The sequence below is a fragment of the Emydura macquarii genome, unplaced genomic scaffold (assembly GCF_026122565.2).
Source record: "Emydura macquarii macquarii isolate MOO-44397 ecotype Brisbane River unplaced genomic scaffold, CSIRO-AGI_Emac_v2 contig_2140, whole genome shotgun sequence".
NCBI lineage: Eukaryota > Metazoa > Chordata > Testudines > Chelidae > Emydura > Emydura macquarii.
This window is the reverse complement of record NW_027132277.1, coordinates 157541-173358: the sequence shown is the minus strand read 5'-3', so window position 1 is coordinate 173358 and position 15818 is coordinate 157541. Positions and strand designations below refer to the sequence as shown.

The 15818-nt window shown below is 52.0% G+C and overlaps 1 protein-coding gene across 1 annotated transcript; it reads right to left on the bottom strand.

Moving 5' to 3' along the window:
* Window positions 1-1989: 1989 nt before the first annotated feature.
* TRIM41 (tripartite motif containing 41) lies at window positions 1990-15615 on the bottom strand. Its single transcript, XM_067558553.1, has 6 exons — window positions 14167-15615; window positions 10776-10871; window positions 8348-8578; window positions 7478-7500; window positions 4354-4481; window positions 1990-3456 (listed from the first exon to the last, which is right to left on the bottom strand). Exons 1-6 carry the CDS (start codon window positions 15049-15051, stop codon window positions 2939-2941), a joined length of 1881 nt encoding a protein of 626 aa, XP_067414654.1. The 5' UTR covers window positions 15052-15615; the 3' UTR covers window positions 1990-2938.
* Window positions 15616-15818: the final 203 nt, after the last annotated feature.

Here is a 15818-nt window from a genome sequence, read left to right as displayed (position 1 = left end):
CGTTAGCAGCGGTCTGGACCAGCTTTGCACCTGGCTGATGGACCTTGCGTGAGAAGAACAGCAACGTTAAACAGCACATGGGCAGCCTGTGGGGATCCCTTTCCCATTGTGGGTTAATAACATGTAAATCTCAAGCGGCATGTTGATTAATAAACTGAAGCTCAGCTGGCAATTTGTTTAATGAGGTGATGCGTGTTTCTGCTTACACTGGGGTTTGGTTGAGTCAATACAGCCTCCAATGTTCCTTGACTATGTTCTGGAATAAGTCACATTAATTAGGTGATTTTTCCTAGAACGCAGTAAACACCTGGGGATCCAATTTGTTTGGTATAGTCGGGGGTTTGTTACACTAAGGCAGGGTGAGGAGACAGCCCCCCAATACTTTTGAAGATACTTAACATTTAACTAAAACAAGAGGGCAGGGGTCAGCAATTTTTTTCATTTAGTGAAAAACCCCTTTTTCAATCATGTTTGGGGGACAAATATTTGTAACAAAAGAATGGGGGAAAATCCCAAGTTTTTTTCTATAAAAATCATTAAAATTTTTACCAAAAAAGTCACTGGGGGGGGGGGGCAGAGGGAGGCCATTGTATGACAAAGTCTTCATTTGAAAAATACCAACCCAGCTTTAGTTTTAGCCCTTTGCTTTCCATGTCCCTTCCTCAATGATCAAACTCGTCTCTTTGCCCAGCTACCCCGGCTCTCGCCCCATGGCAGTCCTTGATGCAGGTAGCATGTAAACATTTGCTCACATCCTGACGTCAGAGAGATTGAAGCAGCTGGTTAGCTTAAATTTTGCTTAAGTACTTTCCTGAACCAGCCCCCCCGGCAGAGAAGATGCTCCAGTGGCTAAAGCACGAAGCTGGTGCTCCAAAGTGCTGAGTTCAGTTCCTCCCTCTGCTACTTCCTGAGTAAGGCCTTGCCTAGACTGGATGGAAGACAAGACAAGAGAAGGGGGGAAACTCAGTGACTGAACATCAACTCCTAAAGCACACCCTGAGCAAAAATATCCTAGCTGGGGAACAAAGGCAGGAGACACGTGACTGTGTCTTGAGGTGGCTTCTGGGAACAGAATCGAGGGACAAGAGAGAACTGGGCTCTATGGATGCTGGATTCCAGGTGACTCATAAAAGCCCCCTTGCCTCACAGCAGATCCTCATTGTTGACTTTGATTCCTCAAGGCTCTGATCTCAGCTCGACTTGTTCCTGAGAGGGAGAAACAGAGATTGCTGGAGCCTAAAGACTCAACCCAAGAGCTGTGGAGGCCCTCATGGCCTGCCCTGGGGGATGCTGTTTGACCCCTGGGGATTGGACGCACCAAAAGGCTCCCCACAGACTCAGTTTGAGGCCTGGCCATAACCCAAGCCCTGTAAATCTCCCTCATGGGATTCTTGCCTCTTCCTGAGGCATCTGTTGCTAGCCACGGTCAGAGACAGGACAAAGCTTTGTCTGATCCAGTCTGGTTCCATTTTGTACCCTTTGAAACCAATTCAACATCCTTCCCAAAACCCCTTTTGGATTCAACCGCTCCCCCAGCTCCAGCCAAGGCAGGACTGAAGAGGCAGAGACTAAACTGTACAATCTTCTCTTTATTATTAATTATTATTATTATAACATTTCAAAAAACTAAATCTCCATTTAACTCTTGTTTTAGCCAAAAATAGTTCAAACTAGCTTTGTAACGTCAACAGAAAAAACCCCAAAACAACCCTCAACACACAGCAGGTACGGGCAGTGTCTTTCTAGTGGGGAGAGGGATGGGTTGTTGGAAACCCAACAGCGAGGGGAGGCAGCAGCTCAGAGGAAAAATAAAATAAATACCCAACCCTCAAGAGAGCGCTGGAGGAGGCCTAGGCGAGAGATGGATTCCCAGAGTAACAGGGCTCGCAATGGAAGCATCCCACATGATTCTTGGCATCGCCAGACATTTTAGCCAGTGATTCTCTTGTAGCATCTCAGCTTACTGAGGAAGTTGCCCCTTTGCCTCGGCACCACAAGCGATTTTGGATGTCCACAAATGCAACATCAAGGGCCACCAGGGGTGGTGACAATGGGGAGGAGAGACTCAGGACGTGCTTGGTGGTTCTGGAGAAGACCTGTTGACCAAGACCCAGAATGGGAGAGCAAGAGGACTGAAGAACTAGAGGCGAGATGGAGACTGGGCCGGTTCTGGAAAGCACTGCGCTCTGGAGGCTGGACAGAAGGGTGGTGGGGTGAGAAGTGATGGTGCTATAGGTCCTTGGTCGTAACAGCGGCAGGGAAGAGAACATGGCATCATGGAACTGGGCAGTTGTGGAATGAGCAATGGGGTCTTGTGCCCGTGAAAGAAGAGAAAAGATGGTCTGGAGCTAGGTCCGAATGCCAGCAGGTTCCGGGGGGGACGTTGGATGGCACCAAGGCTGGAATCCTTCCAGTGGGGCTGATGGTTCCACTGAAATTCAAGGAGATCTGGGTGGCCACGTCCCTGGGGACAGTCAAAGGGGGCCAGCGCTTCTGTGGATGCTCAGAGCTCCGTCTCCAGGTTTTGGCCCTCGGTCCTCAGCAGTTTGGCTCACATCTGCCCGCTTGGCCCAGAGTCACGAGTGAGTGTTCTGCAGGAGCAGTGGGGACCTACATCGGGACAGCAGAAGGGGGCGGAGGGGCAGATGGGGGTGCTTACAGTGGTGCATCAAGGTCAATCCCTCGTGCATCAGACAGCAGATGGGATCCCCTGCCAGCGGCATGAAAACCCACCTGCCATCCCCATAGCAAATCCCTTCGAAACAGAGATGGTAACGCAGGCTTTGGAATGTCAGGCCAGCTGACATGGCCTCCCCCAGGCCTCTGTGTGGTGCTGGATCCCGGGATGGGACAGGGGAGGGAAGGATCCATGCAGCGGTGGATCTGGGAGAGGGAGGGACCCAGCGAGGGAGGAGGCCCAAGGCAGGGGGGGAGTGCGTCAGGTGCAGATCTTGATGCGGGTGCCCTTGGCCAGGATGCGGAAGAAGGGGAAGATACGCTCTCGGAAGGTGGCGTTGAAGGTGTGGATGTGGGCCATGTTCTCGGCGTTGTAGAAGCACAGCTGGCCCCGCTCGTAGTCCAGGTAGACCCCAAAGCGCCGGAGCTTCCCCCCAGGAGGCAGCGCCGTCTGCTCCGTGGCCGTCAGCGCCTGGTATTTCTTACCGTTGGCGCCCACGCACCAGATCTCCCGCTTCTGGTAGGGGCCGCCCGTCTTCTCCTTGCGCCGGGCTGTCTCCCGGGCCGCCCCCACCGCCCAGCCCCGCCGGCCCCCCACTTCCACCTCCCAGTAGTGGCGCCCCGCAGTGAATCCCTGCGAGCCCAGCACGCAGTAGTCGGAGTCAAAGCGCTTGGGGTTGTCGGGCAGGTCCTGGCGGCGCTCACCCAGCTTCACGCTCCGGCGGTCCAGGGACAGGCTCAGGTGAGGGTGGGCTGTGTCGGGATCAAGGGTCACGTCGGCTAAGGAAAGAGACCCACACACATCAGGGGAGAGAGGTTTAGGGGAGGGCCGTGTGATCCAGTGAGTTCAACTCTCTCCTGAGTGTCAGGACACCTGGATTCTATTCCCAACTGACAGTGGGCAAGGTTCTCCCTCCCACTCTGTGTCTCATCTATTCAGATTAAGTTCTTCGGAGCAGGGATCTCAGCTGGGGCAGGGCCTGTCACTCGCTGTGTGTCTGGGCAGTGCCTGGCACAAGGGGCCCTTGATCTCAGCTCAGATCTCCAGGCACAGAGATAATACAAACATTAAGGGTGGTATTTGAGAGACCTCCCCACACAACTCAGGACCTCTCCCTGCTGCTGGGGGCTGGCAGCCCCACTGGCGGTCCAGTAGGGGGCAGCCTCCTCCTGAACAGCAAAAGAGCTACTGCAGACTTAGGAGAACAGCCCTGCTGCTCCCCAGTGCCAGGAGCATGGTGAGCTGACAGAACAGCAGTGGGCTGTGGGTTAGGATTGAGGTGCACCAGCAGAGCCAGGCAGGAGCCTACAGCTGGCATTAGCAGAGCTGCGTGGAGAGCCAAGTGCCGGCACAACAGAGGGGGCTGTGAGTGGGGGCATCAGCAGAGCTGGGGGGTGGCAGATAGGGCTGGGATTGAGAGGCACCAGAAGATCTTGGGCATGGGGGGCCCAGGACTGGGCTAGCAGGGGGCTGTGGGTCAGGACTGAGAGTCGCTAGGGAGTGCGGACACACATCAGCGGAAGCCGGCTGCGGGAGAAGCTTGCACGGCAGCTGCCTGGGCCGTAGAGCTTGACCACGCACAGGACGTCGGCATCAACCGAGTGCTGGCTCTCCACAGGCCACGAACCAAGCCCCATGCCCAGCCCAGCAGGGAAGGAGGAACTGGTCTCCTTTACCTTGAGGGACTTTACTGAAGACCTTCTCCATCTTCCTCATCACCACGTCCTGCAGGAAGTAATTGCGGTATTTCTTCCCCACATCCACTGGCACCGTCTCTGGCTCCTGGAATTTGACGCTTTCACACCTGGCAGAGGGAATACAGCAGTAAGTCAAGGGCTGGGTGTAGTGGGCAGCGCGGGCTAGTAGGCAGAGCGCTGACTAGGTCTTGGAGGACCTGAGGTCTATCCCCTGCTCTTGTTGGCGACCCAGGGCAAGTCAGTTCCCTCCTCTGCCTCTTTAGACTGCAAACTCCTAGGGCAGGACTTCTCTCACTGTGGGGGCTGGCTGACAATTTCCTGTCAAAGCTCCATCGCAACAGAAAAGTAGGTTGTCCACTAAGCAATTTTCTTGTCTCCTTTCTGCGGAAGATTTTGATTTTTTCATCCCCAAGCAGAACATCCCCAAAATCGAAATATTTGATTTATAACATGGCAGGGCCTCCAGGGAGTTGTAGTTCAAATGCCTCACGTCTCCCTTCTCCTCTACTGGCCGGGCTCCCAAGCAGACTATGCCTCCCATGATGCATCAGGAGAGTCCCTGGACATGGTGTACCAGCCTCTCTTCCTGGAGAGGGGAGGTACGGTGCACCATGGGAGATGAAGTGTGACCAGTGAGTCCGGCCTATAGGGGAGAATGGGAGCACGAGGCTCGTGAACTACACTCCCATGAGCCACTGGGGCAGCACTTCCAAATTGAGTTTTCTGGTATTCAAATTTGCCATAAGAAAACCCTCCCACATGAAAAAAAACAAACATTTTCCGACCAGTTTTACTCCTGATACACGTTTACCAAACAGAGCACAGCCGGGGCCCTGATCTCAACTGACGCCTCCAGGACTAGGGTTGCCAATTTTGGTGGGACGGACTCCTGGAGGTTTCATCACATGACAATCTTTAATGAAAGATTCATCTTTAATTCCTGGAGACTTCAGGCCAATCCTGGAGGGCTGGCAACCCTAACACAAATGACATAACGGTACCTAGGATCAGAGAAGTCTCCATAGAGACACAAGCAGCATCTTTAACTACAGTCTGTGGACCAGGACTACAACGTTAGGACCAGCTGCGACCTGTGACCAAATCTGTTTGAAAGACTGCTTTTTAAAGCATCATACTTAGATTCCAGAGTTAATACAGATATATGTAAATGAGGAGAGATAGCCCTTGACCTGTTTTAGGCAGGCTGAGGCCAGATCTACAAGAGACATTTTGGCTGGTATGGTAAGTTCACTTAAGAGTGTGGGTTTTTTAATGACATTTCTCTACTGCCAAAAAGCCCTGCTGCAGACCAAGTCTCGGCATAAGAATCCTCGTGCTGGTATTTCGTTTGGGGAACCACAATAAGCTATACTCTTTTGGCTGGAGAAATTGCATCTCCACTTGACATAGCTCTGTTGGCAAATCCTTTTCTAGTGTAGACTGGGCATAAGACAATACTACTTTGTTTCATGTTTGAGAATTTCTCTTTGCAGCCACAACAGCTGGGATCTGGCTGAAAAGGAAAGCTTGATTCAGGAGCCATCGTGGGGGCTGAGTAAATAATCCATCTAAATACATTTAGCTCCTGGGGAAGGCATCTGGCACCGCTGCCTCAAATCAACAGCTCTCTTGGGTGACTTTCTACCCTCTTTGGGTCTTTTTGTTCTGTGCTTCTGCAGCGTCTAGGAGCCCACACTGAGCAAGACAACACCAAAACATCACCACCCAATGTGAGACAAGGTGGTATTAGCATAGGACGAGGATAGCTTGCAAAAGGGGGAAAAAGATGGCTTTGGGCTTTTTGCTTTCCTGCTACAGCACCCATGTTCATGCATCCACGCCATCACACTGTGATAAGTGCTCACCTACGTGCATGCTGGGAAAATGAAGGCAGCTATCATCCCATACTGCCTCAGAAGGGGGATGGAGCGCCTGGAAGGCAAGGCACTCTGGAATGGCCTATGGTGCAGATTCTCAACTGGTGGTCGCTGGCCCCCTGGGAGAGACCACAAGCAGGTCGCAGGGGGTCCACCTAGGACCGGGTTTCAGCCCTGAGTGGCGGGGCTTGGGGAGGGAGTGCCACCTCCACCCTGACTCACCTCAGTGGGCCACTCAGCGTGTGGGGGGACGGACGGGACGGGACAGGACGGACCAAGAATTGTAGCATCACTGAGAAGAGAGATCTCCTCCCGCCATCAGCAGAGGCTGCCTCACAGCCACTGACTCCACAAGCAGGCAGCAGCTAGGCAAGGAGACGCACCCTGCTCTGCCCTGCTTCATCAGCTCTTCAGGGAGCAGGGCCAAATGGAAGGCAGAGATCCCCACCCCCCACCCCCAAACACACCTCACCTCTGGTTGGGATTCCATAAGTTTGTCTATTTAAGTTTAGGAATCCCTGGGTAAAAGAAGGTTGAGAACCACTGCCCTGCAACACAGAGCTGGGAGGGAGCACTCCGCTGGTTACACAGACGTGGCTGGTGGTAGATCTGGGCTGCAAGGAGTAAGATCTTTGGGGCAGAGACTGTCTTTTTGTTCTGCGTCTGTACAGCTCCCAGCACAGTGGGGTCCTGGCTCCATGACAGGGGCTCCCAAGTGCCATGATAATACAAATAAATATTATATAGGAAGACAACTGTGTTCAAGTCTAGGCAACACAGAAATCCAGCTGCCATGATTGTAATGACATGGTGGGGACACCAAGCATGTTTTTTAAGCCAACCGGGACACTGGGTTAAGAGCAGTAGTGTGTAGAGGAGCAGAGGAAGAAGTGTGGCCCAGTGAGTCTCCTAACAAGACACAGGAGACCTGGGCTCCATTTCTGGCTCTGCTGCTCCCCTGGTAGGTAAGTCACTCCTCTACACCCGCTGTGCCTCAGTTTCCCCATCTGTAAAATGGGGATAATGAGAATGTCCTTGTTTGCGATCTATTGATGAAAAGCACTACAGATGAGCCAGCGATCTTGACATTTGTGCTAACCATCGCTAGCCAATTTCAAGAGGAGATATCATTGAGTATGTCCGTATTTCTATAACACAATCCTTAAAAGCAATCAGTTTCTTTCTTGTAGGAACAGGTGTATCCACAGAATTAGCAGGGAACTGACCTGATGAAGGTGTCTTTGATGTCCTGAGAAGAGGGGGAAGAAAAGAGAAAAAGGTTACAAACATGTGAGTGACAAACACTGCTGCATCTCACACAACACTCTGATCGGCCACGATTCAGCAAGGTCCTTGAGCACGGCACTCGCTTTGCACTTGGGAGTCAGTGGGACTAGTCACATGCTTGCAGTTAGAAAACCATCCCTGAAGCATGTGCCTAAGGCACAGAGGGGAGTTAAACGAGGTGATTTTCAATGGCATTGCTGTGCACCTGGCTCCCCGTCTGTGCCTTTGGAAGTCTCCCCCTTAGTACAGCGGAGGGCAACATTTTCAGAGCAATTTCATTTCACCAGATCATGCTATTTCAAAGCTGGGGACATAACGGTTTCAAGTAAGGGTTCCTCAGGAAGAGGAGAGAAAATTGTGCTGGCCTGGGACGTGGGAGCAGAGCAGGATCAAGTCCCCTGCTCTGCTGACTCAGAACACTTTTTTGGCCCAGATCATAACCCAAATCAGGGACTTGATGCTTGGTCTCCCCCAGGCCAGAGCTCCCCTGCATGTAACCACTTTTCTAGGCTGTGGAAACGGTCAAAAAGTTTCATTTTCCTTCCAGCAGGGAACAAAATGCCACTTCAAAACCCTGGAAGTTGCTATGAAAAGGACTGATTGCCCTCCAGGCACCTCTGCCCGCATTCCCTTGCTGAACTGTGGCTCGAATGGTCCACGAGGACACCCCTGTCTGGAGAAGGATGGGTCTGTGGTTCAGGCGTGGAAGGGGGTCTCAGACGATCTGGAAAGGGACTGGGGATAACAGACCGGAATGTGGGGGAGCAGACGTCAGATTGTGTCCTGGGGGAAGGGGCTGGAGAGCTCACCTTGAGCAGCTGCAGCCCGTCCTGCTTGCTCTTGTCTTCAGCCTCGGCGATGAGGCGCGCGAGGGTGGCGCCCTGCTCCTCCAGCTGGCTGATGTTGCTGCTCTGACGGGCAAGCAGTGCCTCATAGCGCTCCTCTAGCTGGTGCAGCAGCAGCACCTGCTCCCCGATCAGGAACTGGTGCAGCAACTCAAAGTCTGATTCAAACTCTTTGATCTCCAGCTTCATCTTGTTCTGGAGCAGGGAGGATAAGGGTTAGACTCTCCTGCTTCTCTGAGCCACCCACTTCTTATCCAGCCCAGGCAGCTGATGCTCTCACTTTTAGATCCCAAAGTCCCAGGTTCAACCCCTGCCAGATGACCCATCCCGAGGCATCACGCCAGCTGGAGGGGAATGTTCAGACAGCGCCAGCAGAGCGAAGCCAACGCTACAGTCTGTCCTTACCGGAGAGCAGTGGGATAAATCCCTTGGGTGATGTCTAACACCAGATCAGCGGAGCTACTTTTAGCAACAGGCTTTGGCAGCTCTCGTCCTGTTAAACCCGCTAACAGTGGTAAAACCTGGTCAGGCTGACAAAAGCCTAATCCACACCGGGCTCCAGCTAGCTCAGCTGGTGCAGGACCGGTGGGAACTGTCCTGTAAGGTAGAACCCTGCAGTGGAACTGGGATCCTGCATCCATAATAGTGAGAGTGGGTAAAATGTACTTTGTTACGGGCGGGACTGAACAGGCAAAAAAGCCCAGACTGCCGGAATTGGCGGGGAAAACACTAACTCGCGCATCAGTTCATCGTAAATAGAATTTCAGCATTGTAAAGCAAGTTTTTCTCTCTTTTTTTTAAATAAAGGTTTTAATACTTAAATTTAAGCGAGGGATAGAAAGAGATTTGATGTCTATTATAACAGGAGTTAGGAGGCTTTTTTACTTGGTTTAAGCAAGATTTGTTTTATTCTTTGAGTGGTAAAAATTGTGTCTGAATTCCATTTATATATATTAACTGACTTTTAAGTAGCATGAGGACATCTGTCTCTCTTGCGGGATCTGCAGGATCTAAGGTTTTCGCAGGTGGGAGTGGGATAAAAATGCAAGAGTGGGTATTGGCGGGCAGGACAGGAGTGGGATTAAAAAAAAAATAGTCCCTGTAAAGTTCCCTAGTGCAGACACAGCGACAAAGCCCATGGAAGGTATTTATGTGGACACAGAACACTGTTGCCTTTGGCAATGTGCTATGGATAAAGCACAGCAGTCTACAGGAGTGATGACAAACATGGAGGACCTGGCTCACATGGTTTATTTAAGCATGAAAAAAAACCCTTTGATTAGCGTTTCTCAACTGTGGTTTATGGGAAGGGTCTAGGTGGGTTGTCCTATCACACACACCCCCATGACTCCCTGTCCTAGGCATGGCCCAGAAGTGCTCCTCCCCCACGCTCTCACTCTTGCTGGGCCAGGACTAGGATCTAAGCAGCAGCAGCATGGAAGAAAAGGCTAGAAGCAGCAAGTGGACAGTCAGCAGCCTGGCCAAGGGGAGAGAGGGGCTAGCCAGGGCTGCAGAAAGGGATAGGACTGGGCGACCAGAGCAAAGTGCCAGGAGAGTGGGGAGCAAGGGGGCAGAGAAGGGGAGGGGAGAAGGGATACAAAAAGATAAAATACAGTTGGTGGGTCGCCTTAGTAGAAAGTTTGGGAATCTCTGCCTTAGGAGAACCAGAGGATTTTGATATCACATGACTCTTATCGAGGCTGTACATCAGGAATTCCTTGCTCACATGACCCCAAATCTGGATCACTAACCCCACCCCACACCCCCACAAAGCACAGCAAATTTCAAGACACTCCGAGTCAGCACATGGCTTTTAGGGCACTTAGGAGAGTCATCTGGTAAAGGACAAGCGAGTCACGACCTTAACTTGATACGTTGTTGCTGTGGCACAGCCTGCACGAGGTGTTCAGATTGGCCAGAATCTCAGCTTCCATTAAAAAAAAAAAGTCTCTAGCTCTTATGATTGCCAGGAAAATCTTCTGAATGTGAGCCGAGCGTGAGTGATGTCTGCCTGAGTCTGCAGAGAGCCTGACACTATAGCTCAGAGGAGAGTGAATTCCTCTGCCCCCTGTTCATCTCATTGAGACATCAGCTCTGACAGGTCAGTGATGATGCTTCAGCACCTGCCTGAATTATCTCAGTACTGATCGTCTGAGTGGCTGGAATAGGGAAAGAGACAGGAGCCCCCAAAGAGATAAGGACTAGGAGTGGCTGCAGAAAGGAAAGAAGAAGTGACACCAAGGAGATATGCAGCAACATGGAAAGGGTGGGGTGGATGTGACCTCTTGCCCCCTGACCCTCAAATTAAGAGCCCCCCCCATAATCATGCAATCGCTGGTCAGGATGGAGAGCGAAGGCAGTGGGGAGGTGGAAGGGGGAGTTTGGCACCTGCCTTCAGCTCAGTAATTTTCTCCTCTTCACTTGATTTCTGCTTCAGAACTGCATCCAGCTTCTTCTTCAGCGGATCCAGGTGGCCCTGGAGTTTCATCTAACAGAGAAAAGATAATCAACATTCTCCCCGCCTCCAACAGCTTTAGCACCAAATCTGTCTTTTTGGTATGTGTTTTCCCTTAAAGCTAGTGGGCTTCTAGGTTTTATGGCCAAGAGCAGCCATATAGTCTGACCTCAGTGGACCAGGAATCAGCGTGGTCTAGGAGCAGCAGATCAGGATTCAATTCCTGGCTCTGTCACAGACTCCCTGTGTGATCTAAAGCAAGCCACGTGATTTCTCTGGGTCTCCTTCCCTGGTGTCCTGCATTTACACTGTAAACTCTCTGGACCTCCCATATGTGCACATACAGAGCCTAACGCAACAGGGCCGCAATCAACTGGAGCTTCCAGGCACTGCTGTAATACCCAGACAAACTAAAGCTGGAGACACTCAAGCATGGACTTTTCTGGTTTTGCTTGAACACTAGAGAGGGCGGGGGCAGGACAGTAACATTGCAACAGGTTGAAACCTGAGCTGCAATTGCACACACCTAGGGCTAGTCTACACTTGAAATGCTACAGTGTGAGGGGTTCTCCCATTGGGGTAAGTCATCCACTTCAAGAGGTGATAGCTAGGTCGACGGAAGAATTCTATCAACCGAGCGCTGCCTACACTAGGAGTGGGTCGGCTTAACTATGTCGCTCGGGGCGTGTGATTTTTTTCACACCACTGAGTGACATAGGTGAGTCAATTAACTTTTTAGTGTAGGCCAGGTCTACACTGAAAATCAGACTGGTATTAACTACGATGTAACACAAGTTGGTCCAATAAAAAATATTACCTCACCCACCTTGTCTCCCTAATGATTTTGGCTAGGGGTGTGATTTTACTGATCTACTCCTACCACTAAATCCCTAATGCGGAAGCAAGTATACCAGTATAAAAGGTGCCTTATACTGGTATATTCCCCTACTTCTACATCAATAGCTATATTGGAATGCAGCCCTTTTATACTAGTACCATTGCGTCTACACTGGGGGCAGGGAGGTTGTACCTCTTGAACAATACCACTTTCCCTATCTGTAAAATGGGACTATACTGAACTCCTCTGTAAAGAGCTTTGAGTCGAGATCTAGTGAGAAAAAGCGCTACATAAGAGCTCAGTATTATTTCTAGTGTAGACAAGGCCTTTTAGGCCTTGATCCTGCAATGATCTCTGCAAGAGCAAATCCCTCACCCTGGAAAGGATCAGAGCCCTAACCTGATCAGCTTCCAAGCATAGCAGCAACTTTCTACACCTCAGAAACTTCAGTCCCACTGACATCACTCATGTGTTGTGCTTAACTGACTGCATGATCTGGGTCCAAGTTTGTTTATTTTAATTCTCTCAGATTGAGTCACCTCTGGGTTTGCTAGTAATACAGGAAGAAAGATAATTTTCTGTGTGTGTTTTTTTTTTTTTTTTAAAAAAAAGGAGCACTGTCTACTTTAAGTCTAGAGAAACAAGGTGGGAGAAACCTTGGGGGAGCTTCTGTTGGTGAAAGAGAGCAGCTTTCAAGCTACACAGAGCTCTTCTTCAGGTCTGGGAAAGGTACTCTCTCACCAACAGAAGCTGATCCAATAAAAGCTATTACCTCACTCTCTTCGTCTCTCTAATATCCTGGGAAAAACACAGCTACAATAACACTGCAAACACACTTTAAGCCCAGTTAGTTTAAAAAAAAGCCAGGAATGAAGTCCTTTTTTACACACATCCTTTCCTCCATTCCCTGCTCCAACTCATGTTTTTATAACATTTCCCGTTTTTGTTTTGTTTTTCCCTTCCCTGTTGCTGTGAAAAAGTCCTCCAACAAACAGGGGAAACTGACTAATTGTACAGAGGGCCAGCCATGGAACTGACTATCCACACAGCGCTGTCCATTGCACACAGGAAAAATGGAAAAGAGAAATAAAATACCTCCCTCTACCCCCGATCTCTTCTAGTTACACGAATATTCGGCCTTGATCCCGCAAACGCTTATGAGGGTAATTTTACTCAGCTATGCAACCACGCTGAACTCAGCAGGGACTAGTTGCTCTTTGCAGGATCAGGGCATTAACTGTAACTTTTATAAGCATTTATTTGATCTGTGGTAGCACCCAGGAGCTCCAGCCATGGATCAGGACGTCACTGTGCTAGGCGCTGTACAAACGGAACAAGGCAGCCCCTGCCCCAAACAGCTTACAGTCTTCAAGAGACAACTTCAGCTTGTAGGACTATTCCAGCCAGCCCTGAATGATTTTTAGCTGCATGCAGCCCCACAGGTCCTGTGCACCCCCTCCACCTGTGGTGGCTTGCCCAGCACGGTTGCCATTCCCCCCCTCAAAGCCTCAAAAATCCAAAAGGAAAGCCCAAGTCCATCATAACCCGCAGACACATAGGGAATATGCAGTCCAGGCCTCAACTGCTCTGCACCAACGTCTGTCTGGCTACATTCTGGCTGGGAGAAGTCACAGGGGCAGCGTGGGCCTGCCCCCACTGCATTCAAGCCAGCAGGGGTGGGGTGGCACGCTCTGCAAAGTAGGGTCCTCTGTCTAGCATTAGTGTCATGGGTGTTTCAATGGGTAAATCACACTGAAGTCAGTGGAAGTCAGGCACCTATGTTCATTCCTTTGAGGCTTGGCCTAACTGATGGTCCTATTGCTCTGATCTTCCAGCCCATCCCAGTCTTGCTGCTTGTTGTCCCACATCATGTTGTCAGGCCTAATATCAAAGCCTGCACTCAGCGCCACTCGGTGGGGGGGGTACCTACACACAGCAGCACTGACTCCAGAGAATGGCACCTCCCACGAGTGAGGCCTTAAAATGTAAGCTGTGTCTGACCCAAGAAGGGCCCAAAATCACACCTGTGGGAGCTGGAAAACAACCAAATTGCTCCCATCTATCCCATCCCAACAGACACCAATTCAATCCAGCACCAGCAGCCTCTAACCAGCTTTACCAAACAACCCAATATGGCACCAAGCCCATCCCACTGCAAATCAAACCTATTCCCCACCGCATGCAGCTGCATGTACACCTGATCAAACCAACAACTCCCAGCCAACCATTTAATGCCCCCACTACCATCATCAGCCACCAACTGAACTCAACTCCCCCACCTAGTCAACACAATAACTCCAGCCACTAATTAGCTTTACCAAACCCATTGCTGCTAACCCACTCCCTCTGCAAACCAAGCTGAGCCAGTCTCCCCACCTGATCAAACCAACACCTCCCAGCCAACCAACCGTTAGCCAGCAACCAATTCAGCCCAACCCAACCCAACCCACCAGTCTTTTGCTAGTCTTACAACACAAAGTTGCCTTGTACCTTGTAATCTTGCACCATCTCCTCCAGCGGGACGACGCTGTGGTGCTTGTGGCTCCGGGATTCCCTGCACACCACGCAGATGGCCTGCTCATCCACCTCGCAGAAGAGCTTGAGGGGTTCCTGATGTTTGTCACACAGGGCTCGTTTCTCCAGCCCCCCTGCCACTGCTGCTCCACCCCCAGACTTCCCAGATGCCGAGGTCCCAGCGGCCGGCGATGCGAGCCGCTGGGGGTGTGGGTGCATCTGTCTGATGATGTGCACCATATTGGCCAGCTGGAGGTTGGGCCGGAAGTTCCTCTGGGGGAAAGTCTTGCGACACTGGGGGCAGGTGAATGTCGGGGGGTGTCGAGGTCGTGTGGCCACTGATGCTCGCGGAGATGGTGTCAATGGCGGCTCTTCCTCCTCCTCCAGGTCCTCATCCTCCATCACCTCTTCATCATAATCATCTTCCTCGAAATAGAACTCATCTCCCACCTCCTCTTCCCACATGTCATCCTCTATTGGGTCGTCCCAGAAGTCGCCGTCCTCTTCCTCCTCACTCCAGATATCATCTTCCTCTTCGGCCCCATCTTCCCCATCCCCCTCCTCCTCTTCATCGTCATAATCTACGGTGTTGTCATTGTCCAGCTCGTCCATGTCGTCCTCGTCGCCGCCCATCCCCACATCGCCCCCCGTGGCCTCGTACCCCGCCTGGCACTCGCCCTCCTCCTCGCCTCCCCAGAGCTGGGTGATGCAGACGCGGCAGAAGTTGTGACCGCAGCCGATGGAGACGGGGTCGGTGAAGTAGTCGAGGCAGATGGCGCAGACGGCCTCCTCCTGCAGCGTCTCCACCGCGTTCGGCCGCCCGCCCGGGCCCCCCACGGAGCCGCCTTCCCCAGCCGCCATGGACCCCCTGGGCCTGTAGACCCTGCCCTCAGTTTCCCCCTGGGGTCTTGAGCTGCCCCCACCCAGGGTCCTGAATCCCCTGCTCTAAGCCCCCTTCAATGGGTCCTGAGCCCCTCCCCCACAGGCCTAGGCCTCCCTCTAACCGAGGTGGCCCTGAGCTTTCCCCTCCCCCTACTAGGGCCCCGCCCCTCTCAGGGCTCGGAGCCCCCGGAGCCTCCTGCTCCCACAGGCCCCAGCTCAGCTGCCCCCAACCAGCGAAGTGTTGCGAAGGACGCTCTAGCTTATCCGCCCACCGCTCCTCTCTATGGTGTGTGACTTCCCACCGGAAGTGATTGCGAGACAATCTATCACCCGCCCGCGGCTTCCAGGCTTTGATATGTGGTCATGTGACCGGAAGTCCCCGGTGAGCCGCTCTCTCGCCAGTCTATGGGGGTGGGGAACGGACGGTCTTTTGAGGGGAAGTGCCCGCGAGACGGTCCTTTCCCCCACCCCCCACGTTCTCTATGATATAAAGTCATTTGACCGGAAGTGCTGGCGAGACGCTCCATCCCCTTCTCATTCTCTATGGCACAACAGGCTTATTTGACTGGCAGTGCCGACGAGACCCCCCCGGCCCTCTCTGGTTATTTGCGCGACAAGCCCTACGAGACGATCTAGGCTCATGCACGCGCCGCTCTCTCTATGGTGCGAGTCCCTCCCCCCCATAGGCGGGGCCTGCTGGACGCTCCGTCCCAGACACCCCCTGCCCCGCTATGGAGTTTTTTAAA

Coding starts and splice junctions, on each gene's coding strand:
- TRIM41 (XM_067558553.1), bottom strand. CDS start 15,051: ATGGCGGCTGGGGAAGGCGGCTCCGTGGGGGGCCCGGGCGGGCGGCCG. Junction 8,579..10,775: donor AGAAAATTACTGAGCTGAAG/GCAGGTGCCAAA, acceptor TCCCTGCTCCAG/AACAAGATGAAGCTGGAGAT. Junction 3,457..4,353: donor CTTCAGTAAAGTCCCTCAAG/GTAAAGGAGACC, acceptor CTCTTTCCTTAG/CCGACGTGACCCTTGATCCC.